At 36.8% G+C, this 26,164-nt stretch overlaps 1 protein-coding gene across 1 annotated transcript; it reads left to right on the top strand.

Moving 5' to 3' along the window:
• The first annotated feature begins 83 nt into the window (after positions 1-83).
• On the top strand, positions 84-25,834 carry LOC128995470 (uncharacterized). The gene is made up of 15 exons (XM_054420489.1): positions 84-1,521; positions 2,582-3,085; positions 4,993-5,120; positions 8,804-8,988; positions 10,312-10,429; positions 11,434-11,588; positions 12,617-12,788; positions 13,072-13,157; positions 13,682-13,772; positions 14,004-14,181; positions 15,005-15,182; positions 16,654-16,773; positions 20,801-20,994; positions 23,752-23,814; positions 25,342-25,834. The coding sequence occupies exons 1-15, from the start codon at positions 448-450 to the stop codon at positions 25,453-25,455; spliced, it is 3,360 nt and encodes a 1,119-aa protein (XP_054276464.1). The 5' UTR covers positions 84-447; the 3' UTR covers positions 25,456-25,834.
• The last annotated feature ends 330 nt before the right edge of the window (positions 25,835-26,164 follow it).

Below are 26,164 nucleotides of genomic sequence, written 5' to 3'. Positions count from 1 at the left end.
AAATGTGCATCAAAAGAAGACATCGTAAAAGTGTCTACTTTTGTTACAAGTACACTCAATCCAACTGTAAACCTAATAAAAAATGAGTCAAAAGTTAGCCTTAAACTCAATCAAACAAAGCCGCTAAACAAATTTAAGTTGTCTCTTGGTCAAAATAAAGCAGGCGAAACTGATTGCAGTACATCCAAGGATATAGAAAAAGGAGGAAGCCTCTTATCACTTTTAAATTTAGATAATAAAATATTCGACTCTCCTAATGTTGAACAGATCAGTCAACCACTTTCGCAAGTTTTATCAAGTAATTGTGCATTTGCCTTCCCTGATAAATTTATAATTACTTGTTCTCCTGTTTTAAAATCAGAATTACCTAAATCAAAACTTCAAGAGAAAAAGACTGAAGAAATCCAAATTAGTGTCCATCACAGTCACAGACATGAAGATTTAGAAATGCATTGTCAGGAAAAAAATGATTTATTAAATAATATGTGCTCCCTTACTGAATCTCCTAATATCTTGGCTGTGAGTAATGTTAAAACTTCACCTAATGAGTCTAAAAAAGATAAATATAACTCAGCATTAGATGGTGTAAGTTCAACCGAAAACTTCATTTTGACAAATTTTAAAAGATATCTCTCTCCCAAGGTAGAATCTTCATTAAAACTTAAACGGCGAAAATCAGCCGCTAATGAGGGGGAATTAGAAGATCAAGGTCCAATGCTTGGTTTAGTTGTGAGTTCTCCTGGTTCTGACAATGTATTATGTAACAATTTATCAACTTTAGATCAAGATGAAACTCTGGTTTGTTCTCCCTCCTTCAACTCAGCTTTAGATATAAGAAAGTTTCCTTTAATGCTCTCTGATATAACAGAAAGCAATTCCCCCAAAGAAAAGTTTGAGAAATGTTTACAAGAGAACAAATGTGACACTAACGATAAACTGGAAAACTGCTCAAGAATTCCTAATGTTAAGCCAAATCCAGAGGAAATGGTTCCAAAAGAATTACATCAGGAAAAGAACAAGGTTTTTAATAAAGTAAAGACATTACTTTCCAGTCTGACCGAAAACCCCTTGACAAATGCTGGACTTGTTAATGCCCAAGACCCAGGATCCCCCATTTTGGAAGGCCAAACATTTAGAAAACCAAAGTTGCCAATTGTATCCTGTGAACCACCAATTTTGAAAGAAAGTATCAATGTGCCTAAAAATGAAACTACAAAATGTATAACGAACCCAAGTGACCATTCTGGTCGTAAAAGTGGCAAAAGACGTATAAGGAAAAATTTATCACTATACTTTGAAGAGGTTAAACCTGGAACTTACAAAATAAATGACAAGACCTCCAAATCTTATTGTGATGATGAGAATCGGAGACCTCTTAAGGGTAGAACGACGAAAAGCAAGCGGATGAAAAAATCAAAACTCAATTGGACATTAGATGATGATGAACTAGTATGTTTAAGCCAGATTTCTGGAGTAGGAAATCTTCAACCAAATCCTATCAAAGATGTCAATTGTGAAAAGGTTTGTAGACTTGATATTTTTTTACATAAATGTTATGGTAGAATAACATATTTATATGTATTTTATTAAAAGTTCTCAATTTAGCTGGTCTGTCAGGTTATGGAAGTTTTTTTATCATAAATTATAGCCTACTAGTAAAAGGCCTACTCTTAACACGTTGAGTGCAGGCCAGTCACCTGTGCCCGGCCAGGTCCCGCTGAAATAATCAACCTTGTGGAAAGGACCGGAGTTATTGCGTGAGCATTGTTAGCGTTACATACATAACCTATACTGTGTGTTTTGCACGCTGTTCCCGGTGCCAGCTCCGCAAGACCGGTTAGTTCCCACTTGCACAATTATTTACTTTGGGCATTTTTATTGATGTATTTCTTTTTTGTATTTTTGCTTTTCATAGGACTCATCAATATATTTTATTATTAATTATCTTAGTTTTTAAAATGTTCCTTTTTTTAGATGGACTCCTGAATACCAAATTTTTATCAGCAGTTCCATGATTCACTGTGATTGAAATAAATAATGGTTTGGAGGGAGAAAGGGGCTGTATATAGTTAGTAAATAATATTAATTATAGGTTAGGTGCTATTTAACATTTTTAGTGTGAAAAACTGCGTTTTGAGACAAAAAGATTTAGTTTTTTTTGTCATGGTGCCCACAAACCTCATTGAGTGGGCCATTACCACCAGCCACCAACCACCAGTGATTTTAGACACCATTTTTAATGTGAAAAACTTCTCAAAACGCTATTTTCGACCTGGATCCTCACGTATAGGAACAAAAGGTTTAAGATTTTAGATAAAAAACATTTCAGGCCCTGGGAAAGCACCCACAGATATTTTTACCCCACTCAATGTGTTAACAAAAGTGCATGTGATTAAATGTACAAGCAAGCTATAGTTTACAGTTTATGACTCTGTACAGTTTTCAAGGTACAGTACCCATGTTAATTCATATATTGTTTAGGCATTTTAGGATAGTATAGGCTATGTTTATAGAATTTGTTAAGGAGTTGAAATGATACACTTCTTTTACAAACAGATTTAACCTTCATTTGTTATTTCAGGTGTCTAATGTATTTGATGGAAATCAAAGTCATGTCCCAGAGGCCAAATGTGGTACTCCAAGACACAGGGAGGACAAATCATCCAAAGCCAATGTTCAAAATCACAAACTACAAGAGAGAACTGCCAGTCTACACCTGGCAAATTGGAAAAACCAGGTGCAACTGTTTTGTGATAGTGATGTCTGTATTGAAGATTTTGATGAAGAAAGTCCGATTGAGAGGGCAGATATTATCAATAGAGTTGAAGCCAAGAAAGTAGACTCAGTAAAAAGAAACTTAAACAACTTTGAAAGTGATGTGTCTACAAAACAACTTTACCCAGAACCCAAGAGTATGTTTCTCAACTTTGAGCCAGACAACCAAAACAACACTTGTGAATACCCATCTTCCGAGGACTCATGCTGTGACGTCGAGATCCAGGAAGATTTTTCTCAAAGAACATTTGCAAGGTCTCCTGCTTTCAAGATAGAATATTCTACCACACCAAACACTAAGTCGTCCGAGGTAAGTTAAACTGTATTCTTCATATTAGATTAATTTGTTTATTATTGATTTGATTGAACTATGCAAATGAGGAGTTTGAAAATGTCAGGTTATGATGTGTGTAACAAGCAAAGTGGTTTATACCAATGCAACGACAGGCTTATAGCCTACTCACTTTCACTGGGTTCATTATTTGCAAACATTTTACTTATAAATTCAAACACTAAAAAACAAGTTTTATGTTAGGCTAAATACAAGCATTGAATGGCTATCTTCAACACGCAAAAACAGGTGTTTTTTAGGTTAAGTAAGTTAAGTCAAAGGTCAAATGTAATGACGAATAAACAGCTGATCGTAGTCATAGTATATTCAAGTGTTGCCAGGTTGTTATCAAGTAACACGTATCATGTGCCTTATACAATCACGCTTTTAAGTTGATGTAGGAATTCAGAATTAGCTACTTTGCATCCTATAATCAGTGCAAGAAAGCCCACATTGTCAGGTAACTGTAGGAAAAAATTATTTACTTTAAAATAGGGATGGACGGGATTGAATTTTTAGTTCGGGACGGGACGGGACGGGATTTTTATTTCCTTCCCAATTTTCGGGACGGGACGGGACGGGATTTTTTTCTGTGCATAAAAAGAAAGTACTGTATTGCAGTTACCAAAAAAAGACATACGAAATCAATTTTTACCATTTGTGGCACTGATCTATAAAAACCAAAAAATGGGTAACAATTTACAGGTACCTATAGTAACTTGTGACTCGCGGGTCACGGGGTGATCGTCTGTATGACTCACGGTCACGGCGAGATCGTCGTCATGACTCGCGATCACGGCGCGATCGTCGGTATGACTCGCGGTCACGACGCGATCGTCGTCATGACTCGCGGTCACGGCGCGATCGTCGGTAGGACTCCGCGGTCACGGCGCGATCGTCGGTATGACTCCGCGGTCACGGGGTTATCGTCGGTATGACTCGCGGTCACGGCATGATCGTCGGTATGCGAACACGGCTCGATCGTCAGCATGACTCCGCGGTCACGGCGCTTTCGTCGCCATGACTCGCGGTCACGGCGCGATCGTCGGTATGACTCGCGGTCACAGCGCTATCGTCGGTATGACTCGCGGTCACGGCGCGAACTTAGGTATGACTCCGCGGTCACGGGGTTATCGTCGGTATGACTCGCGGTCACGGCGCGATCGTCGGTATGACTCCGCGGTCACGGGGTTATCGTCGGTATGACTCGCGGTCACGGCATGATCGTCGGTATGACTCGCGAACACGGCTCGATCGTCAGCATGACTCCGCGGTCACGGCGCTTTCGTCGCCATGACTCGCGGTCACGGCGCGATCGTCGGTATGACTCGCGGTCACAGCGCTATCGTCGGTATGACTCGCGGTCACGGCGCGAACGTCGGTATGACTCCGCGGTCACGGGGTTATCGTCGGTATGACTCGCGGTCACGGCGCGATCGTCGGTATGACTCGCGATCACGGCTCGATCGTCAGTATGACTCCGCGGTCACGGCGCGATCATCGTCATGACTCGCGGTCACGGCATGATCGTCGGTATGACTTGCGGTCACGGCGCGATCGTCGGTATGACTCGCGATCACGGCTCGATCGTCAGCATGACTCCGCGGTCACGGCGCGATCTCATGACTCGCGGTCACGGCGCGATCGTCGGTATGACTTCGTCTCCTGCGTTCGCGGACCTACCGCTCGCAATAACGGCGTTATCGGCACTCGCGAAGCGGAAAAATCGCCGACGATCGGACCAAATCCCGTCCCGAAAAATTCCCGAGTCAAATGTAATCCCGTCCCGATAATCGGGAATATTTTTTTCCCGAAAAATTCCCGAAATTTCGGGACCCGTCCATCCCTACTTTAAAATGTGTTAGCCTAATAAGACTTTTTTGCAGGAAACTCAGAATGAAACTGACTTACAACCACCGTCTTTTCCACCAGCTTTAGAAATAGATGTTAACACGGCTTCATCAGCAGTAATAATTGATTCAGCCTGCAAAAACAAAAGAACCAGGGTGAAAAAGTAAGGAATATCTCTATTTAATACTGAATTCTAGTACGATTTGACATTCAATGCCCTTAGCATTTTACAATAAACTAGCTGTGTGCCCGTTCTACGCACGGGGATCTTATAGTAGGCCTAGTCAGTTGGAACCTTCTTATATTAAGATTAAGAACTGCAATTAGTTTGCATATTTTCAGATATGCTGGCAAAACTATTATATATAAACCTTCGCAAATACAGTATCTGACAGTTCAAGCCAAAATAAATGCTTCACAATTAAATGTCACCCGGATCGTGTGGGTCTATATGTCCAATGATTAAACTAAAAAATGTTTTATAGATCCATGAAGCGTAGCCCTAAAGTAGGCCTATAATTGAAAGTTACTTTCCACATCGGTTAACTTAAACGTATTTAAAGTACTACCTCAACCTCACCATTTAACACTTTATTCCGGTTGACATTTTCAGTATCAAACTTGCTCTTGTCCATTCCGTGAAACACTGAGAAATAAGGACATTAATGCGTTACCAACATACAACAAAACAACACAATACAACAATCCAACTAAGGCCACGAACTATTGATACATAAACAATATAAAGGCGTAAACAATTCATGATGGTTTGCCCAACAAATGTTTTACTCAAATAGGTTATCATTTTCTTAGCATACCGGGTAAGCTAAGATTTGGAATCCAGACAGAAAAAGCAAAACTTATACAGAGTTAAGACATCACTTAAATTGAATACGGACGGCTCTAATAAATAAGGTGCAACACCAACGATATCAAATTTGTAAACTACCGGTTCTAAGGAAAAGAACCAGAACCTACCTAAGAACTATAGTAAATCGGACCAATTAAATACATTAATATCTAATCCCGAGGTTATTGATCTCTTGCTTTTGGATTTTCTCGTAAAAAGTTATAGCGTAAACTTATCGGTGTCAGTTTGAAAAAAAGCAACCTTACCCAAACAACTTTTTGTTATTTAATAGATTACGCATTCTCTAAACTATTATTAGTGTATCTATTAACATTAGAAGGAAATGTGACGAAAATCACACAATGTTGGGGTTTTGGTCATTTGTAATTTTATTTCTTAAGTAGGTAGGCCATGTATTCTATGGAAAAGTACCGGTATCAAGGATCGTCGTCAAAAAGGTTGATATTAATAAATATGTAGGCTTACGTACCCAAGATATGAGCTATGGGCCTATTGGCTGTATGGTCCAGCGATTGCATCACACGGTGAGTAGAAACATAAAGTGACACATTGGAAAAGCGAGTTTAGCACTTCCTCTGTTACAATCACCCACTGCAGTTGTGATTTTTTACTTTACACTTTACACAACCACCATTGAAGCGCCGTCAATGAGTGGAAACCTTTTTTGTAAGCTATTGGCGACGATCATTTCAGTGTCCAGCCCTATACAACACTGATTCAAGGTCTTCTTCTTTCTGGTTGTCAAAACTCAAGAAACATTTTATACTCAAAGAATTTCTGGTTCCGATTTGGACGATGTTTAGTTATTTAATTTCATTTACGGTTACACTATTAGACTATATTATTGCACTTGCGATTAATTAAATCCGTTATGTAAGAAAAACGTTTTTAATCTCACTTGGTTAGGATTTGCTTTCAAAACGTGATTCGAAATAGTTGCGGTATTTGTAAACAACATTTGTAAACATATCATTGACAGCTAGAAAAAATAATCTTGATCCGAACAGCTGTTCGTTATTTCATAGACGATTATGTGATAAAAATTGAACGAAAATTTGACAAAAATCGCACAAAACTGCATTTTTGAACGTCCGTAATTTTATTTACAAAGTAGTGAGGCTATACTTAAATCACTAAAGACACTCTCGCCAATCCAGTGAATACATTAAAATGACTTGGATCTTGATAGGTACTCTGGTTTTCACGGAGAAGATTGCGTAAAATGCCATCTTGAATGTTACAGACAAAGGGACAGACAGACAGACAGAAATAGAGATAAGACTCGTTTCTGCTTCTTTAATGTATAAAACGTAAAAATAACCTAAAAGTATACAATTCTGAGCAAAGTACAGACAAAACTCTAATTTTATTTATATAGATTTACTGCAAGGAGTACTTATGTCTCAATAGTGTGTTTGGTAGTCAATGTCAAAGATTTTATGGCATTACTGTGCAGTCAAATTATCGGAGAGTTATATCTCACTCCTCTTTCTATAAGCGGTCAATTTTAGATTTTCAAAACTAATTTCTTTAGGAAGACCAAAAAATATAATTTTTTCATCTTGTGGCTAACGTAACAACATTTTTAATGGCTTTTACAGAATCTGCATTAAATATTCTACTAGAAAAAGAATTTGTTAAAAATTTCAAAATATTTCAAAACATGTAAACATTGAAGTTCTTCTACTCTTTCCATAAAAATAGACCAAAAGACTACACTTAAAAAACTCAGGGAGAAAGCCTAGGTTGATACAGCAATGGTTATTGCATCTTCTTTTATTCCATAATCAATGGCACAATCTAGAACAAAAAACCCAAACCTTATTATTTCAGCGATCAAAGGACTATGGTTTGTAATAAAAATGTTTTTCTTTAGTTATGAAATGTGTCTGTTTATGATATTGTTTTAACTATCAAACTCAATTAACAACTAAGCACTGGCTCGATCTTCGGTACTTAACATTAAAATGTTAACGCAAAGGTAAACATTGTAAGTTTTCTCATCATGCCATGGAGATCAATCAATATTTACTTTTGAAATCCTCACCTCAAAACTTTGGACATCCCCGGGGCGCAGCCCGAGGCGAGGGGAACTCAGGGAAGTGAATAGGTCTAAGACATTCCTAGATTTGTGAACCATCTTTGTGCATAATTTTGGCTTTAGGCCTATTGGCTTAGTATTTTAGTCATGACAGGGGACAGACAAAAATACAGACAGAAACTACCTTATTTTTATTAAAGTATACATAGAGAAGGTAGATTATCTGGCCTCCTTCTTTCAGCATCTCAGCTGTTACTCTATCTTCTCCTGGTACCTTATTGTTTTCAAGGTAACTTATTGCAGTTTTATGTCTTCCATGGATGGATTGGCTGCAAAAGGTTGCACATCCTGATATCCATATATATAGGTCTTTCTGCGCGGTGCGTATCCTGCTCATGATTCAATAAGTAGCATAAATAGACTCCTTACTTATAGACCCTCAGCTTTCCGCATAATTACTTTTCTTGTTTTGTTTTTTTTTAATGTCATGTGGATGTGTAAGGCTTGAATTCTTTATTGAACTCACCTAAAGTTTTAATAAAATTCTCTTGAATTGCTAGCTTTTTTGTCCTTTTCTGTTTTATCCAGCAGACTATTGATCCATTATCTTTTCTTCCTTTTGAGAACTTTAACTGTTTGCTTTTACTTTGGTATCACAGTTCCTCCTGTCAATCTCTCTTCCATGTTTCAGCCAGATGTCTTTAGCTTGTTTCCTTTTAATTACCATAAATTACAATCTTCAACAAATCAATGTTTCTGTTTCCTGCGCTTTTTCTTCACAAACCTCTTCAGCACATTTTTGCATTGTGTTTCTTAGCGGTTTTCATCTGTCCTCAATAGGATTATAACTGGTAGTAGCATTTATTACTCAATTATTACTAGAATTATGATTTTTTAAATGTTGCGTTAACAGCATCAACCCCTTCTTTTACAGAGGCAGTCTGGTTGAGAGGCTGAGGAGGCTTGTCCGAGGACAGCGTGCCGAGGTCAACATGTTCCATCACGAGATCTCAGCACCGAGGACCAACACTAAGACGTGTTCACTATCTGTTGTCTCAACCACGCAGGCTTGCTCCTTGCTGATGCTCAACTGTAGATACACGGACGCCAGCAGAACATGTATGTATTCAGGGGTTGTCCTTTCTTTTGGATACAAATTTTTTTAGGATGGAAGAATCCCAAATTTTTGGAAAATTTTCAGAAAAATATAAATTTCACTGTGTTTGGAAGTTACGAAGATGGTGTCTCTGTAATCGCACAAGATACAATTTTTCCCTGCAATTGTGGGAGAGGTCATGGATTTGGTCGCTAAGGTGGGAGAATGAGGATTTTGCCACTTGGTGGTTAATTTACAATGATGATGTATTTGTATTTGCGATAGATGTTCATATTTAACTGTGAACACAGATTTTAGTCATGATGTTATAAAAAAATTCGTGGTGAAATAAGACCTGATATTGATTGAATCAATATTTCCATTTGAAAACTTTTTTAAACAAAGACAAAGTAAAGTTTTTCTATTTGCACACACAAAGAAATAAAAGACATCTTTTGTAATTTCCATCAATCCTTAAATATGTTCTTACTTCACTATAATATCTTGTGTGTGAAACATAGTGGTGTATAGTATTAACACTTAGAATCCCTTGGTATTATTAATAAATTATTTCTTAATTTTTTATCCTACTTATTGCTTATCTCACACAAAATTCTTGGTTTTTATATACAAACTAGAAGGTAAACTTACCAGGTTTATTAAACCAGTCACAGATTGCACTAGCAACTTAAAGTCTATTTTCTACCTTACGATGCTAAGATAGTTGACATAACATAAAACATTCTTTAGGATGTATAATAAGTCATCCTATCGGCTTGACAAAAAAAAGTCTGAATATTCCACAGAAATCGGTAAACTTAATTTACATCAGGTTAATCTGTCGATGGCTCACTTCAACTATGTCCATTTTTATTTTAGGGATAGAACATATTGTTCTATTAGTAGTCAAAGCAAAGGTTAAACTGTCAAAAATACAGACTCACGATGTGGATGCATTGCAGCAATCTGTTGCAAGCTACACTACAATTCAAACAAGTTCATATTATTATACAAGTTTTCGGTGCTCACACTAAATTTACAATAATAAGCTAAAAGTAGTAAACTTCCTGGTCAGAGGTGAACCTGAGTTGTCTATGGTTTGTTTAAAAGGGTCTCTCCCCAAGTGTGGGGCATTGAGCTGTAAGGGAGTTTTCCATAGATAGATGAACTTCTCATAAGTCGCACACTGTACAGACTACTGAGTACTGAGGCAGGATTTGAACTCTCAATACCTTCTGTCCCAGTGTAGGAGTTCAAGGCTCGTACTCCAGATTTTTGTACATGCAGGCTTAATTTTTGCCAGCTACTAAAATAGTTTCTGTACTGATTTATAATTGTGTTTATAGCTTCCCAAGATTATGGGTCGGGAGAGGAGATAGTTGATCCTGAAGTACATGTATATGTTGATCCTTCATACACCAAGAACATCAGAGAAGGCTGTAACATTACTGTTTTCCCACCTTGGTAAGCATATTTATTATTTGTTTGTTGTGATTTATCGTAGTCTACTTTGCACACAGTATTGAAATCACATCACTAACCCTAATTCACTAATCATGGTTAAATAAACACACTACAGTCGGGACCACGAGAGTCTACAGTTGGTGGCAGCCAATCACAAGACAAGGCTAGTATGACGTTGCCATATCGCCCGTTGACGACACTAATTAAAATACTAAACAATATTTTCAAATCAGCTGGTATTATTAGATTCGGCAACACCACACTGTCCTCATTGGCTCCTTCGAAGTCACGTCGTAAATAGGCTCCTCCCTCAACTGCAGACTCTCTTGGTCCCAACTTTAGAGTGTTGTTTTTATTTTTTTGGTGTTTCTACACCATTGGTGTTTTATTGCTAAATTAAACAAGTGTATATGTGACAGTTACCTACTGTATTGAAGCTATTGGAGGAATATAAACTTATAGGCTTAAAGAGGTGTGACAATTCTTTTCCAGAGAAAACAGCTTTCTTCTTGTACTATATAAATCTTTAGGGCCTAATGCATTTATGTTTATATCATTTACTTTGTTGTTTTATTTATTTTTTATTGATGGATAGTTTGGCTTTTTTGGAGGGGCTAAGTTACTAAGACTTATCGCAGAGGATTTTTCCTTTTCATTATCAAAATTTCTGAAATTCCTTTATAACTTTCTTTAATCTCAGGCTTTACTCAATCATAAACCTAAGATTGTGAAGCTATAATATAAGATATACAAGGTTGTTTACAACAAAGATTAGGTATGACAGATACAGACTACAGATATTACAGACTGAGCCCCAAGCTGGCTCCATTTATTGGTTCATTCCAGTCCTTCAATCATTTCCTTAGTATAAACTCAAGTTTTAAAATTTTTGACATTTGACACCCAACTTATCAATCTAATTTCTGCCTTGCACTAGTGTTGAAACTTGAACGATATTTTGGTTTCAGTTTCAATCAGTGAGTTATGTTTGATTGTTTTGGCAGGCGCAGTTTGTGGTACGAGAGCAGAGGTGTCGTAGTCATGTATCAGGTGACTAAGATCCGTCTAGAGACTACAACTCACAAAATTAGTCTTCCTGTGGTCGAGGGTAGACAGCCCAGTCATACTTCTGTGGCGCAGTTCACCTGTCAAACTCAGGGTATGAAACTTTACAAGAAAAAGGTTACTAGGTATTACCTAATTTTAAAGTTTGTTTTTTCTCACAGTCTTTCCTTCCTTTTCACTACAAAACCCTTACACTAGCTCTTATTATTTTTCTATAAGTTTTAATTTTAAGGTTCATAGACCCTCAAATGAGATAAAACCCTAGGTAGTCAAAAGTTCCTGGGTATCCTTGATCTTCCAGAAAAGTCTGTGTAGTCACTTTTATCCTAGATGACCAAAATAGTTTATTTTTTAATCAATAGTTATTTGTGTAACTAGTGGTGAAAGTGGCACTTTGCTGCACACGAGAGCAATGCGGAATGATCTCGAGTGCAGCAAAGGCCTTTTTCACTCGTGTTACACATTATATTTTTCCTACAGTCACTATAAAGCATATAAATAATTAGTCTTTCAAACACTATACAACACGTTTTTAGGTTCGGTTGGCAACACAAATGGTGCCATAGAGAAAGTAGTACCCGCAATCCGTATCACTCCGCTATTTTTCCTCGGAAAGAAATGTGCTCCGTGTTTTGAGAATATAGTTCCGTATGTTTTGTAATTTGAAGTGGTTTCCGCGCCTAAAAAAATGATTTAAAGGTATTTTCTTGTTTATTAAGATTGTAGGAATGTTTTAAAAACGTTTAAAGGAAAGTCAGGAAAGTTCAGAAATACCGAAACTATAAACACGAAATGACAGGTTAAATCGTCGTTATAATAGTCAATCAGCTGCTCTTAGTATTATTATCTTTTTAAGTGTTGCCAACTTGCCAACCTATTTCCAAGCATACACGGATTACGTGCATAATATAACCACGCTGTTTTGTGTTGTTTAATTGGAATCCTGATGTGCGGCAAAGTATAAACCGTACGACAAAGTATAAACCGTACGGCAAAGTATAAATATGCAGCAATTAGCAGCTTTCTGTACTATAAACAGTACAAGGAAGCCAACTTTGTCGGGTGACTGTAGGAAAAATTATTTTGTTTTCTCTTATTATTGAGATTGTACATGTTGTACAGATGAGCTGTGTGGTTGCCGTAATCAGCTGGTATCTCAGCTGTTCACAGCCCCGCTGTTGTCAGTACAGCCCCACAATGCAGCAGATGGGGCTCTCACAGCTGCACTGGCAGGGGGCTGGTACCCTCATAGGGTCAAGGTCAAACTTACCCTGCTGCACAGGTATCAGGCGAGGTAAGAGTTGAGAATACTTGTCATGGAACTTATATTAGTTTAAATTTTGTTGAATTAAATTGATTTTAGAGATAACCATCTAGAACCTTTTTGAGTGAATTTTAAATCAGACACTCTTTTTGCAGATACGTTTTAGCTTATTCTTACTTTGTGTGTCCATCATGCACCGAAAACCTATTTTCAAATGGGAATGAACAAATCACTGAAAAATCTATTGAATAACTACTAGTCAAAGCACATATTTTTAAGAGTTGTCATAATCAACATGGCTGCATGTTTTTAGGTGTCATCAAAACAAAGTACAGACAAGAATTCTGTGTGTTGACAGCGATGGGTTAATGTGTCAGCTGAATCTTCGTTCTGAAGAAGGTAAGTAACTCAACATGTGGTGTCCATGGGAATCTTTATAGTTGATGCACACAAAGCTGTTTGGAGACAGCCTTAGCCCTAGGCTTGTTATTTTTATATGCTGAGAGATCCTAGGTTACACTACAGGTACTATAAAGAACTTGGTAATGTTATGAAAGCCAAACTTATGTTGTTCCATGCAAATAGTTTAAGGTGGTATTTTAGGACTGAATTCATTTTGTCTTTTTATTTTTGTTTGTTTCAAATTTCTTTATGCATTTTCCTTACTGGGATTCAAAGATGTTGAAAAACAACACTAGTGATAAAATACTACTAAACTACTTATCAAACTATTGTTAAATTAATTCAAGTCATGTTACTAAATCCATTCCTGCCATTTTTTTCATTCTAGTTCTTTTTTCACAGTGCATGGAATCCAAGAACTACTCGTGACTTCCTGACTTTCACGTATACAAACAACAATTTTACTGTCTACTTTTAAATGCTTGTGTATAAAAAAACTAATTTCTCTGTATTTTTTGTAGATATCTTGAAATTAGGGTTATGGAAAGAATCAGAAGGAAAAACTTTTGTAATGAGGAAGCTTACAGTGAGCAGACGTGTCTTTATTGATAGGTGAGTGATAAAGACTAGAAATTAGCAATACTTTTCAGTAAAGAAATATTTCCGATTTTTAGTTTTCGTGTACTTAAGTTAACTATGCTGAGGTATTTTGTATTACTCATAGGAGATTGTCTAATTATATGTTTTTGATTCAATGTTCAGGGAATTGTATCCCTGACTTCTGAGAGATAAAATAAAATAACACTGTTTTTAACATGTGTTTTTAACCTTGTTGATTTTCAGGAGTAGAGGTTTGAGATCATTCCTGAGCTACCTACACCCTGACTCCAGCAGTCAGCAGATAATGTATGTAGCTACTCCAGCTGATGACTGGACAGCTCAGCTGATTGAGACAACAGCTGATATACAACCTAGGATCACCATACATCAACAGAAACTCCTCACTTTGCCCATAGAGGAGGTATAACCATTGTATTGTTATTATTGAAGCATATTGCTTGTTAGTCTAGTGTCCAAATTAAGTTTCACTTAATGTTTTGTTATTTTTTTTGTATTAAGAACTCTTTGGCTTAAATCTTTGACAAAAACAATTGGGTATAGTAGTTTTAATTACTTAGATTGTTTACAAGTCTAAATAGTACTTAGAAAAGCTAGTACACTAGGATCAAAACCAAAACCAAAAGTAAAACATAAGAAATGTAAAAATGTTCTGCATTTACAGTATTAGATAAAGATCTTTATCTGATCCATGAGAATGACAATAGTATATTTCTGTCACTAGGGCCTAAAGTGACTCTTTTTCGCCCGAGGTCAAGTTTTACAATCGAGGTGAAGCCGAGGTCGGAAAATGAGTGAGGATTAAAAAGACACTTTTTGCCCGTGAACTATATTGGTGAACTATATTTTTCGCCATATTCCATACCAATTAACAAGCCAAGCTAGAAAACAAAATAATTTTTATGTAAAGATAACCCCTCAAAACGACTTCCAGCTTGTTTTCAATTCTGCTAATGCAAATAAGCAGATGTTTAATAATCAACAAAATGGTGTACTTAAATTAATATTTTTACCTCAAAATATATGTACCTATATAAATATCAGAAACCACACAAACTGTTTTGAGTGGCACTACTAAAAGTTTGCTATCAAATGCAGTTGAAAATTTACCTGTGGTACACTGTGCCTAAGTAAATGTTGATAGTTATCATGATTTTTATTAATATGTCTAAAAATATGTTATATTTTTTATTACTACATTCTGGCCATTTTCCCTTGCTATGCAGGAGGTGGAAGGAAGAGCGAAACTACAAGTCAGGGTGATGGCTGTGCGTAGAGACGAACTGTTTGCTTGGGAGCCGAGACTCGATCTGTACATCAAGTTGAACATAACCTCAACTGCAGCTGTGCCAAACTTTCCTGCTCGTGCGTGTCTAGACATGAGTTACATTTGGGCTCACCAAGGTAATTATTCGCAGCAATATCAAACTTAGCATAGGATATTTTGACCTGAACAGAGTAAGATGTTTGAAATATTGTCTTGTTACTAGAATCAAGAATCAAGATCTTTATTGTCATTGGCTTTTTACAAGGAATAGACATAGTCAACAACAGAAATAAAAACTAAAGCTATAAAACACAGTGGGTTCTAAATTAAAAATTAATATTAACATCAGAAACTAAGTAGGCTACTCTGTTATACAGTAATATGGATTTTGGATGAGCCACTCAAACATTTTTTAGACTTAAACCTATTAAAAGAAACCTGTTTTGCTGCCAGACCTAATTGATTAAAAAACTGTATGCAATTTATTTTATGGCAGTTATCTGTTTTGGCCAATCTATGAGCAGGGATATCTAGATTGGATTTGCCTCTTGTATTGTAATAGTGTATACTCTTTCTACAAGTGAATTGATGAAGATTGGCTTTAGTGTAGAGGAGTTTATGTGAAAAATATACAAATTTACAACGGTCATAATTTTAAGGTCTATAAAAAGAAGTCGACAGCTATCCACAGGGCCAGCCCCACAGATTGTTCGTATGACTTTTTTTGTAATAAAAGAATTTCATTGGTGTGGGGTGAGTGTCCCCATAGCATAATCTCGTAAGAAATATGAGATTGAAAAAAACCAAAATAAGTAATCCGAAGGTATTCATTACTAACAAAATCTCTGAGTTTCCAAATTAGATAATTTACTCTAGAAATTATTTTACAAGTGATTTCTATAATGTGCTTTTGCCAATTTAATTTTGAATCAATTTGGAATCCTAATAATTTTACAGATTTTAATTCATTGTCAAGTGGGGATAGACTCAAATGAATTTTCTGTGTTTTTTCTTGATTACACGTCAATTTATTTGAAGAAAACCAATTTAGTGCTGATGTTATTGATTCATTAGTAATTAAATCAAGCTCATGGATATCTCTATTTGTTGCAATCAAAGTTGTGTCATCAGCATATACAACAGTGTCTACATCAACATTCCTCAGCAGGTCATTTATCGAGATTAAAAACAAGAAGGGTCCCAAAACCGAGTCCTGTGGAACACCTTCTTCAACCAATCTTAAGTTAGACTGACTGCCTCCAACAGATACATACTGCTTTCTATTAGTTAAATTAGGATTTCTATCCTAGTTTTAGTACTACAGTATATCAAAAGCACAAAAAAAGCTGCGATTTTCGACCAAAGATGGATTAAGTTGAGAGGTGTGCCTTCTATCCTAAAAAATCCTCAAAATCCAGGCTTTTTGCCCTAGGATACATCAACCTTAATAAAAAATAGGCCCCTATCCTTTGTCTTAAAAATAAAATATCATAGGCTACGGTAACTTAATTAACTTAAAAATTATATTTAGCTTGAATAACACTATCTGCCCAAATTTACTCCATAGTCGACTTATTAACATAATCAACAATTATTTGTTGTTTCCAGGAGAATTTACAATAGACAAGTTCACTGAAGTGTCAATAGTGGAGCTGAAAGATGAAGACTCTCCTAACATTCCTCCTCTTGCAGTTGACTCTGCTGAGGGAAATCTGGTTCTTCTTGACAGTAAGTTGTATAGTTTTAAAACTTGACAGGGGAGATTTTTTTTTAGTGATATGTTTTTGATTGACTTACCTGAAAATAGAGTGCAGCAGCTATGACGGCTTGCAGGTACATACAGAAACTGTTAATTTAAAGTGGATTTTTTTTCACACGAGATTGGATTTGTTGAGAAACGTGTGTAAAAAATGTTTTATAAAATTTTAAACTAATCTTTAACTCATATCTTGTCAAGATCAACCAAGATATCTTGTCAACCTACTCTCAGAACAATTCATAGTAGTACAAAATATCCCTATTAGTTAACTAGCCTTGTTTGTATTTATTAGTCTTTAGACTCAAGATTTGCTTAGGAAAGCTAGCTGATTTCTATCTCTTTCCAAAAAGTAAACCATTATTTAATTGAAATTCTCATTGACCTGGACATCTAGGATCCGTTCAGATTAATAAGAGTTTACTGTCGAAAGTCAGAAATATCTTTATTTTATACAATTATTCAAGAATTACAATAGTGTCAAGTAATTTTTTTATTATTATTAATTTCTGGTATGCGGTAGAGCTTCTCCCATCTCAAGAAATTCATCTAGGGTTTAGAAATGTATCTGTGCAAATAATGACATAAAACGCTGATTGTAAAAGAGTGTAGGTACCTGTGCTGTGAAAAGTAAATTAATGAAGTCACAAGGCATAACTTACGTTAAATGTTTCACCCAAAATTATTGCTGTAGAACACTATATAAGCTATTCTCGTACCTTGACAAAACCTCACTTTAACTTTGTAGCGCTTCAATCCTTTCTTTGTATTTCATTAATTTATTTGTGTAATTTTACACTGTGCACTAAAAGTGCCTATCTAATTGTAATTTAATAACAATGTACAGTCTTAAGCGGAAAGCCGTACGGCGGTTTGAACATAACAAATTAATTCTGGTGCTACCGTTACCTTGTCGGAAGTCCGATGAATGATGGTGATGAATGATGATGAATGATGGTGTTAAATGAAGTTAAACTGTAAAATTAGAAATAAATGGCAAACTCACGAACAACACAAAAGAAATGGCCGAACACTTCAACACATTCTTCTCAAATATAGCAGAAAATACCCTTGACCAAAACAGAGCAATCGTTATAGAACCTGAAACAGTGCTGAATGGAGAGGAACCAGTCCAGTCCGTCCAATTCACCTTACCTTAACTTCAACATCCTATAAAGAAGTTGAAACGATAATAAACTCCCTAAAATCCAAAACATCAAGTGGAATAGATGAGTTTTCCTCAAAGATGATAAAGCACTGCTCCCAAGAACTCATCTCTCCTCTGGTTTATCTTATAAATAAATCATTTAAAGAAGGCAAATTCCCATCCACCATAAAAGTCAGTAAAATATATCCCAAACATAAAAAAGAACCAACTGAAAATGCTCAAAACTACAGACCCATCTCTCTCATCTCCAGTTTCTCTGAAATCATAGAAAAAATAGCTCTGGCTAGATTAATGGCACATCTTAATCATAACAAACTCTTAACTGACAACCAACATGGCTTTCGGAAGAATAAATCCACCTCCTCAGCTATAATAGCCCTAATTGAGTTCGTCCTAGACCAGATAGAAAATGAACAATACATTTCCGCCATCTTCCTTGACTACAGTAAGGCTTTTGACTGCCTGAGCCACAACCTGATATGCAAGAAACTCGAAAGACTCGGCATAAGAAACTCAGCGCTAGAATGGTTCAAAAGCTACCTAACAGGACGTTCACAAGTCGTGGAACTGAAAAACTCATCAAATGAAGTCACAGCAAGTTTCAAATCTTCAAAAAGCAAGCTGACAAGAGGAGTTCCACAAGGCTCTGTATTAGGCCCGATTCTATTCATCCTATTGACTAATGACTACCCCAAACAAATTGAGAGTGAAAATGCTGTTGCAATCATGTATGCAGATGACACAACCATTTTGATCAAGGACAACACAGCCCAAAGCCTGTACCTTAATTCAAAATCGATCCTAAATAGAGCCATCCTCTACTCAAAGAACAATGACTTAGCAATAAACCCCACAAAAACTACAACTCTGAATTTCAGTAAGAAAAAAGACATAGTCCCTCAATTAGAGGATGTAACAATAGAAAACCTTACAAAATTTCTCGGTGTTATCCTTGATAACAAACTAACATGGAAAGAGCACATCAACCACCTACGCAAAAAAATCAGTGCCGGAATATATGTCGTCAGAAGAATAAACTACATAGGCGGACTCTCTGTGGCCAAAACAGCTTACTTTGCACTGGTAGAGTCGCATATTAGATATGGCTTGACAGTGTGGGGAGGAACTTCAACAAAAAATACAAATCGAATCCTTGTTCTTCAGAAGAAAGCCATAAGAGCCAACCTTGTCCCACCACAGACTTGCAGACTAGCATTCGCAAACCTAGGAATCCTCACAGTGGTGTCTCTACATACTTGAAACCATAAAGTATGTGAATGAAATAAACCCCCCAAGAAACCAAGACCTGCACCACTACAACACCCGTCATGGCTCCAAATTTGTCCTACCAGTTCACCGAACAACTCTTTGGGAAAAAAACCTTCCTACACCGGCTGCAAACTGAGGAACCATCTACCTGACTACCTGAGAGACCTGACTGGCAACAAGCTACACCAGGAGTTGAAGAAGTGGCTAATCGCAAGACCCTTCTACACAATAAAGGAATTTTACAAAAATTATGGAAAATAACACATACAATTCACTATTGTATTGACACTATTGTAATTCTTAACGAATGAACAGAAATAGTTATTTGTGCAACTAGTGAGAAAAGTGAGCAATTGACTCACTCGAGAGAAATCCTTACTCACGAGCCGTAGGCGAGTGAGGAATGGTTTCTCGAGTGAGGCAATTGTACTCTGAACTCGAGTTGCACATTATACTTTTCCTACAGTTACCATAAAACAAATAAATTGGTGAAGAAACATAACCTATTTTTACACAGAAGTGAACTTTTAATATAACATTTTTTGTGAAGTGACAAATACAAGTGTACAACAGCTGACCAGCTGATTTACAGCCAGTGCTGCCAACGTATTTATATTGCCTGCATGTTACGTGCTCACTATTTCTTGCCTTCACGTTGCAAATCTGGAGTGAGACAAAGTAATTAGAGTGAGACAATGTTAACATTGTCTCACTGATGAGCGAATTGGCCACTTTGCTTTCTCAAATCAGTGAGAGAACATGTACATTGTTAGGTAACTGTAGGAAAAGAATATTGTATTGTATTGTAAAAACAATGAGATTTAAAGTACAAGTAATATGATGTAGGTAGGTATAGGTAGGGACATCTACTCGTGAAGCCATCAGTAATGCCAGTCAGGAGCAGCGTCTCCAGCGGTCGGAGTGGGACGGCTTGCAGCGGATAACATTGGGTTGGGCAGCATCAGTGTAGGGACTTAATAAGTAACGGACAAAAAATGTTGCATCAGTAAATAATGAAAGTAAAGTAAAAAGTGTATTTATGTTAGGACAAATTTTAACTTAAAATTGATTATATTATAATACTGATACTAGAGAACTAAGTGTTGCTTAAAAACGGTCTATCATTTATCATTACAGCCCTTATCAATATAGTTATTACACGTTTTAAAGATCCAATTAATTATAAATTTAGTTCACTGTTGAAAACAACTCTTAGTAATCTTAATACCTAGGAGGAGATTGCTGTTAAACAATTCTGTTTTAAATTTTTTATGATAGCTTTAGTCATCATTTTCAAGAAATTATAGTCATATCTCATTAAACTGACATTTTTTATTCTATATTTTATAACGGTTGCTGAACAGTAGGCCTATAAATTCTGACTATTCCAGTAACCTACAGTAAATCTAACATGGTTTATAATTTAAATTATTACCTTTATTTATTTTATTTGACAGATCGTTACATAGATTTCAAACCCAGGTACAGCCAATGTTCCAATAATGACTATGTCTTAGACAAACTAATCTATAGCCAACCAGCTAAATACTGAATTTTTCCAGGTATTGTGAGAAAGGTGAGCTCGGATGCTTACCTGCGCTGGGAAGGAAGCTGCGGACACAAGGTGATGCGAGTACAGAAGACTGGTCAGTTCTACTGTCTAACCTGCAGACAGACTTCTGCATCCAGCACGCAGAACGTTGTGTTGGAAGTCTGTGTTTTTGCAGTGGACATTCCACACCTTATCAGGGTCAAGGTAAAGCAATAGTTTTGACAAATGATAGAAGTAGACTTTCCATTTCCATGCTCAAGCTGTTGTCAGTTTTATAGGAATGAAAGTATAGTAATTATTGAATTGTGCCACCAACAGAGTGTAATGTTTTTTTTTTGTTTTTTTTTCTTAGGGAGAGGAGGGAAAATGCTTTTACGCATACAGGTAGCCAGCCTGTAGTGTGAGACTCCTGAAAATTATCAGACTACTCACTAAAAACCCCCTTTACTCTGTTGGACACAGACCTGGAATTGTTTGTCACATTACTTCAAGTCAGGCCAACATGTGACCTAAGCCCTCAGGGCTCGCACCGTTTCTGGCATTTAGATTCTTAATGACCTACACCGCATCCCGGTCAAGGTCGATCTTCTTGGTGCGGAGAATACCCTGGATATAATGTGACACACAGGTCCAATTGTCCTCACCCTCCGTCATAATCGGTATGACCGTGTCCACCGACAGCAGTCCTACTAACTGTTGAGCCTCCAAGCGGGGCCTTTCCCAGTGCTGGCAGTGGAAAAATGTATGTTCCATGTCATCGAGAATGCCTGGGCAATATATGCAGTCGGGTGACACAGCTTTGCCCATCCTGAACAGGTACGACCGGAAAAAGCCGTGTCCCGCCAGAAATTGGGTGAGGTAGAAGTCCACCTCTCCGTGCCGCCGATCCACCCAAGGTTGGACTTGCTGTATCAGTCGCCTGGTCCAGAGTCCCCGTGTCTCCTGTTCCCAGCCCTCCTGCCACAGCTGGTAGGTGCGGGTGCGTTCCTCTGTTCGTGCCTCGTCCTCGCCACGGCGCCGGTAAATTGCCTTTCTCTCCGCCGCCAAAAGTTTGACGGGGATGACTCCAGCAATCACCAGGACGGCGGGCTCGGACACTGTTCGGTAGGCAGATGCTACCCTCAGTGCTTCCTGACGCTGCACTCGGGCGAGCCGCATCCTGTATGCCTCCTTATTTAGTGCGTCTGCCCACACTTCCGCACCGTACAAGAGTACGGACTGGACCGAAGACATTAACAGCCTTCTACGACTGGACCGAGGCCCTCCGACATTGGCCATCAACCGGCTAAGAGAAGAAACCACCCTAGCGGCCTTGTCCGCTGTACGGAAGATCTGATCCCGCCAGCTAAGCTTGCTGTCTACCATGACCCCAAGATACTTGGCAGAACGAACAGTTTGAACCTCGACGACTCCCACCCTCAACGGCACGATGGTGTCAATCCGTTTTTTTGTCAAAATCACGATCTCGGTTTTGCTCAGAGCAAGCGAGAGACCGTGGTCTGCCATCCATGCGTTTATGGTACGCATAACTCGGTTTAGCTTTAGCTGAGCCAGCTCAACGCTACGTGCAGCTATCAAAGCAGCAACGTCGTCTGCGTACCCAACCAAAACCGTTTCCTCAGGCATTTCAGACCTCAGAAGGCTGTCATAAGCGACGTTCCAGAGGTCTGGGCCGAGTATGGAACCTTGGGCAGCACTAGAAGTGACACTCATCGTCCGCGGGCCCTCCGCAGTGTCATACGTTAGGAGGCGAAACCGGAGATAATCCTCTATGATGCGCATGAGGTATGCCGGCACGTGGAAGGTGTTCTCCAGAGCGTCCAGCATATCGCACCACCTAGCAGAATTAAATGCATTTCGCACATCGAGCGTTACGAGCAGCACAACCCTGCGAGAGTAGTGGTTAAAATCCTCAGCTCTCATCACGGCTTGCTTCACCTCCCCAATCGCATCAATCGTTGATCGCCCCGTCCTGAATCCATACTGACGAGGGGAGAGGTCCCCCGCAGCGACAACGGCTGAATTTAGCAACAAAGGTTACCATGGTTACTAATCACCCCATTAGCCTCATGTAGTGCTTGGAACAACTATTTTTGATATGAGACCCAGGGGTCTCGTATCGTTATAAAGTAAAAGTTTATTACTTCAGTGCGTTACGAGATCTATTTATCTCGTTCATTTCATAGTTACTAGTTGATACATCAAGAAAAATGCATTATATATGTACAAGTTTAATTTCTTTACGATAACTGTACGCCGAAATATCGATGTCGTAATTTTTGGAAAGAAGCCAAATTATGGGTCCCGCACTACGGGCTAGGTACGATACGAGACCTCGGGATCTCGTAGCGCAGTGAACGTGTTAACTGTAAAACATCAGTCTCATAATATAACGATCACTAACTACTTAAAATCAAATATAACTTTAAAATCACTTTCATGCTAAGGAAGGAGCTTATGGTTGGTTTATTTCAAATGCTCTGACACCTTTTGTCTGTGTTACGTTAAATATCTTTAGAATATTTTTGTTATTTTATATTTTATATGATTTTACATAGTTTTTTAAAAGAGTTTATTTAAAGTTGCCATAATAATGCCAAGAACTTAAAATCCACTTTAGTTAAGAAGACAAATTATTGTAATTGTTCAAATGAATGCCCGATCTATTGGAGTGTTCAGAATATTTTACAAATAACCAGAGAGATATATTTTTTAATTGATAAATAATAATATTCAAGATTTTTTATTTCTGTACTTTAGGAATATTTGGGGAAATAGCTGTCCAACAATTTTAACAACCTTAGTTGTTAGGGATTTACTGTAATCCAAAATAATTCATACTGATAAGAAACTATAGTTCAATGTGAAATTTAATTCACTGGTATTTTCTATATAGCAATAATCAGTCTTCTCACTTTGTATTCATTATACTAATAAGTCATGTTGTTGGTCACTTTCAAGGTCAAAAGTGAAACGGCTAGAGTATTATTGGCAGAAACAAGCGGTCAAATATCTTCTGAAAAGGTTTGTAGTTTTCTTTTTTTAATATTGTCAATTGAGAAGCTTAGTGTACAGTAATTATTAACCTTCTCTTGTAACTGCAGTTGTTGGAAATGAATGTAAAATATAGCGTATGTTCATTTTTAACTGTTTTTAAGTTAGTAAGTTAACTGACTGACTTTTGAACAAAGTAGCTCAATAGTGGAACCTTCTGCAGATAATCAAACACGGTTGAATACTGACCTTATGTAATGTTTTATTGCTTCAGTGCCAAGGATAACCCTTGACTTTCTCACTGTCTTTGGATAAACACCGACCAGAAGGTCATCAATCATGATGGGCAGTTCAAGTTTAATGATTTATGTTTTTCGTTTGAATCACGTTTACTGCCCAGGGGTTAGTTTTACTCAACTAGACGTAAGACAAGATATAAGATATAATATAAGATATAATATAATATAATATAATATAAGATGTTTAACTGTCTGGGATTTGCCTGTTGGGTTGGGTATGATGATAATAAGGCCTAGAGTGTCCAATCATTAATTGGTTGCCTCTTACCGTCTTTTATTTATATTTACCATCTTGTTAGTAAACATTTTAAGTGTTAAAAAATCTCAACCAAGATTAGTCATACACCGTATTATAAAAAGACTTAAGTCTATGCCCAAAGTAATTAACTACATCTGCCTTTTAAAAGTTTTAGTTTATTATCTCTCACTTTTGGGTGAGTCGGTAGTAGTGATGGTCAAAACAATAAATTTCAAATCTCAATACCGAAACCGAAACTTAAAAAAATCGAATCCCGAACCTCGAATCTCAAAACCTAAACGCGAAACTTTTTTACTTAGCTGGTTACAAAAGTCAATGTTACAAAAAAATACAGATAATCATAAAATTTTAAGTATGCAATCAAAACTGAAAGAGATCGACTTCTGACCGTGGCATAACATAAATATGTGAATGTGACTGATAATCTTAAAACCCAATACAACATAATTTTTCATAAACAACCAACAAAAAAAAACTAACTATCTAACACCAACATAAACACGAATATTAGATTAATTAGAACATTTGGTGGTCAATATTTCTTTGTGTTTAGAAAATATTGATGTGAAACTGAATATTTAAGATACCTTTTGAAGTTCAGAATAAAATTTACTTGTTTCATACTGTTAATGGTGATGTTTGCTCCGTTTCTACCAGCTTGTTTGGAAACAGCATTGAAAACAATAACAATGGCAAAAAAATGTCAGCAGTTCAAAAAATAAAACTGCCAAAATCTTCAATTTCGAAACTTTTGAATCTCGAAACTTGGTGATTGAATCTCAAAACCAAAACTTTTCCTAAGTTTTGATGGTTTTGAGATTTGAGATTTGAGATTCGGTGTTGACACATCACTAGTCGGTAGTTTCCATACACTTCAGGCCCAAGGCAGCAATGTTGTGTGTTCAGATCCTGGTACCAGCCCCAAAAAAATAATAAAAAAATTCTAATATGTTTTCTAACAATATTGTTTGAGTTAACAAAGCGCTATTTCTGTCATAGAGCTACAATATGATCGGAGTTATTGGATCTACACTGAAGTGCCTTGCAGTTGTGTCGGAAGTTTTGAGGAACTCATTTGGGGACATTATTGAGTTTGTTCTTGAAGAGCTTTAACTTTTACTTTGTGTTTGACTGATTCACAAGTTTAAATCAATTGATATTTTTTATATTAAGCTTCAACTGTCTCAAAAATTAGTAACTGACTTATTGGAAAATGATGTTTTGATAATCATCCTTTATTTTGTTTTGTCACTGTCTTACATTAGTCTGCAACATAAAAACTAGTCTGTAAATAAAAGTTGGGTTAAATGACAGTATTTATATTACCTGTATGATATTTATATGTTGGTGCAATATGATCAAAGTTATTGTAATCATTTCTTAGAAGATTCGTAACTGATAATTATTATAAACATCAAAGACTAAAATGTCTAGCTTCCTTTGTGATATTGAATATTAAGTAAATACTGATGTAATGTTTTTATTTCTTTATACGGACTTTATTTAGTGATAAAATAAGAGATATTCAATGTGTAGTATAAAAGATGTGATTTAATGTCATTTTAGAATTAAGTAAGTAAAATAAACAGTTTTTTCTTAACTATTTTAAAATGCAAACCTGTTTCTTTGTCAGGAGTAACTTAGTTACTACTCTGTTATTGCGTATCCCTGTCATCTGAACTTTAAATAAAAAATAAAAACATTCATTATTGTCTATTTCATTGCCAAGTAGTTTTACACTTTTAAATAATTTTGTATTAAATTTATTTGAAAACTTCAGCTGTAGCTTTAATGTTTTTATTTATTGCTCCTAAACAAACAA

Source organism: Macrosteles quadrilineatus, unplaced genomic scaffold (genome assembly GCF_028750875.1).
Source record: "Macrosteles quadrilineatus isolate MER2022 unplaced genomic scaffold, UCM_ALF_1.0 Scaffold_5__1_contigs__length_97177068, whole genome shotgun sequence".
Classification (NCBI taxonomy): Eukaryota; Metazoa; Arthropoda; class Insecta; order Hemiptera; family Cicadellidae; genus Macrosteles; species Macrosteles quadrilineatus.
Note: the sequence above shows the minus strand (reverse complement) of the source record. Positions and strands in the feature narration are given on the sequence as shown.

Excerpts from the sequence above, each read along its gene's own strand:
- LOC128995470 (XM_054420489.1), top strand. The coding sequence starts at position 448 with ATGCATTGTCAGGAAAAAAATGATTTATTAAATAATATGTGCTCCCTT. Across the intron at positions 1,522-2,581 it reads AAGATGTCAATTGTGAAAAG|GTGTCTAATGTATTTGATGG; the intron begins GTTTGTAGACTT and ends TTGTTATTTCAG. Across the intron at positions 20,995-23,751 it reads CACACCTTATCAGGGTCAAG|GTCAAAAGTGAAACGGCTAG; the intron begins GTAAAGCAATAG and ends GTCACTTTCAAG.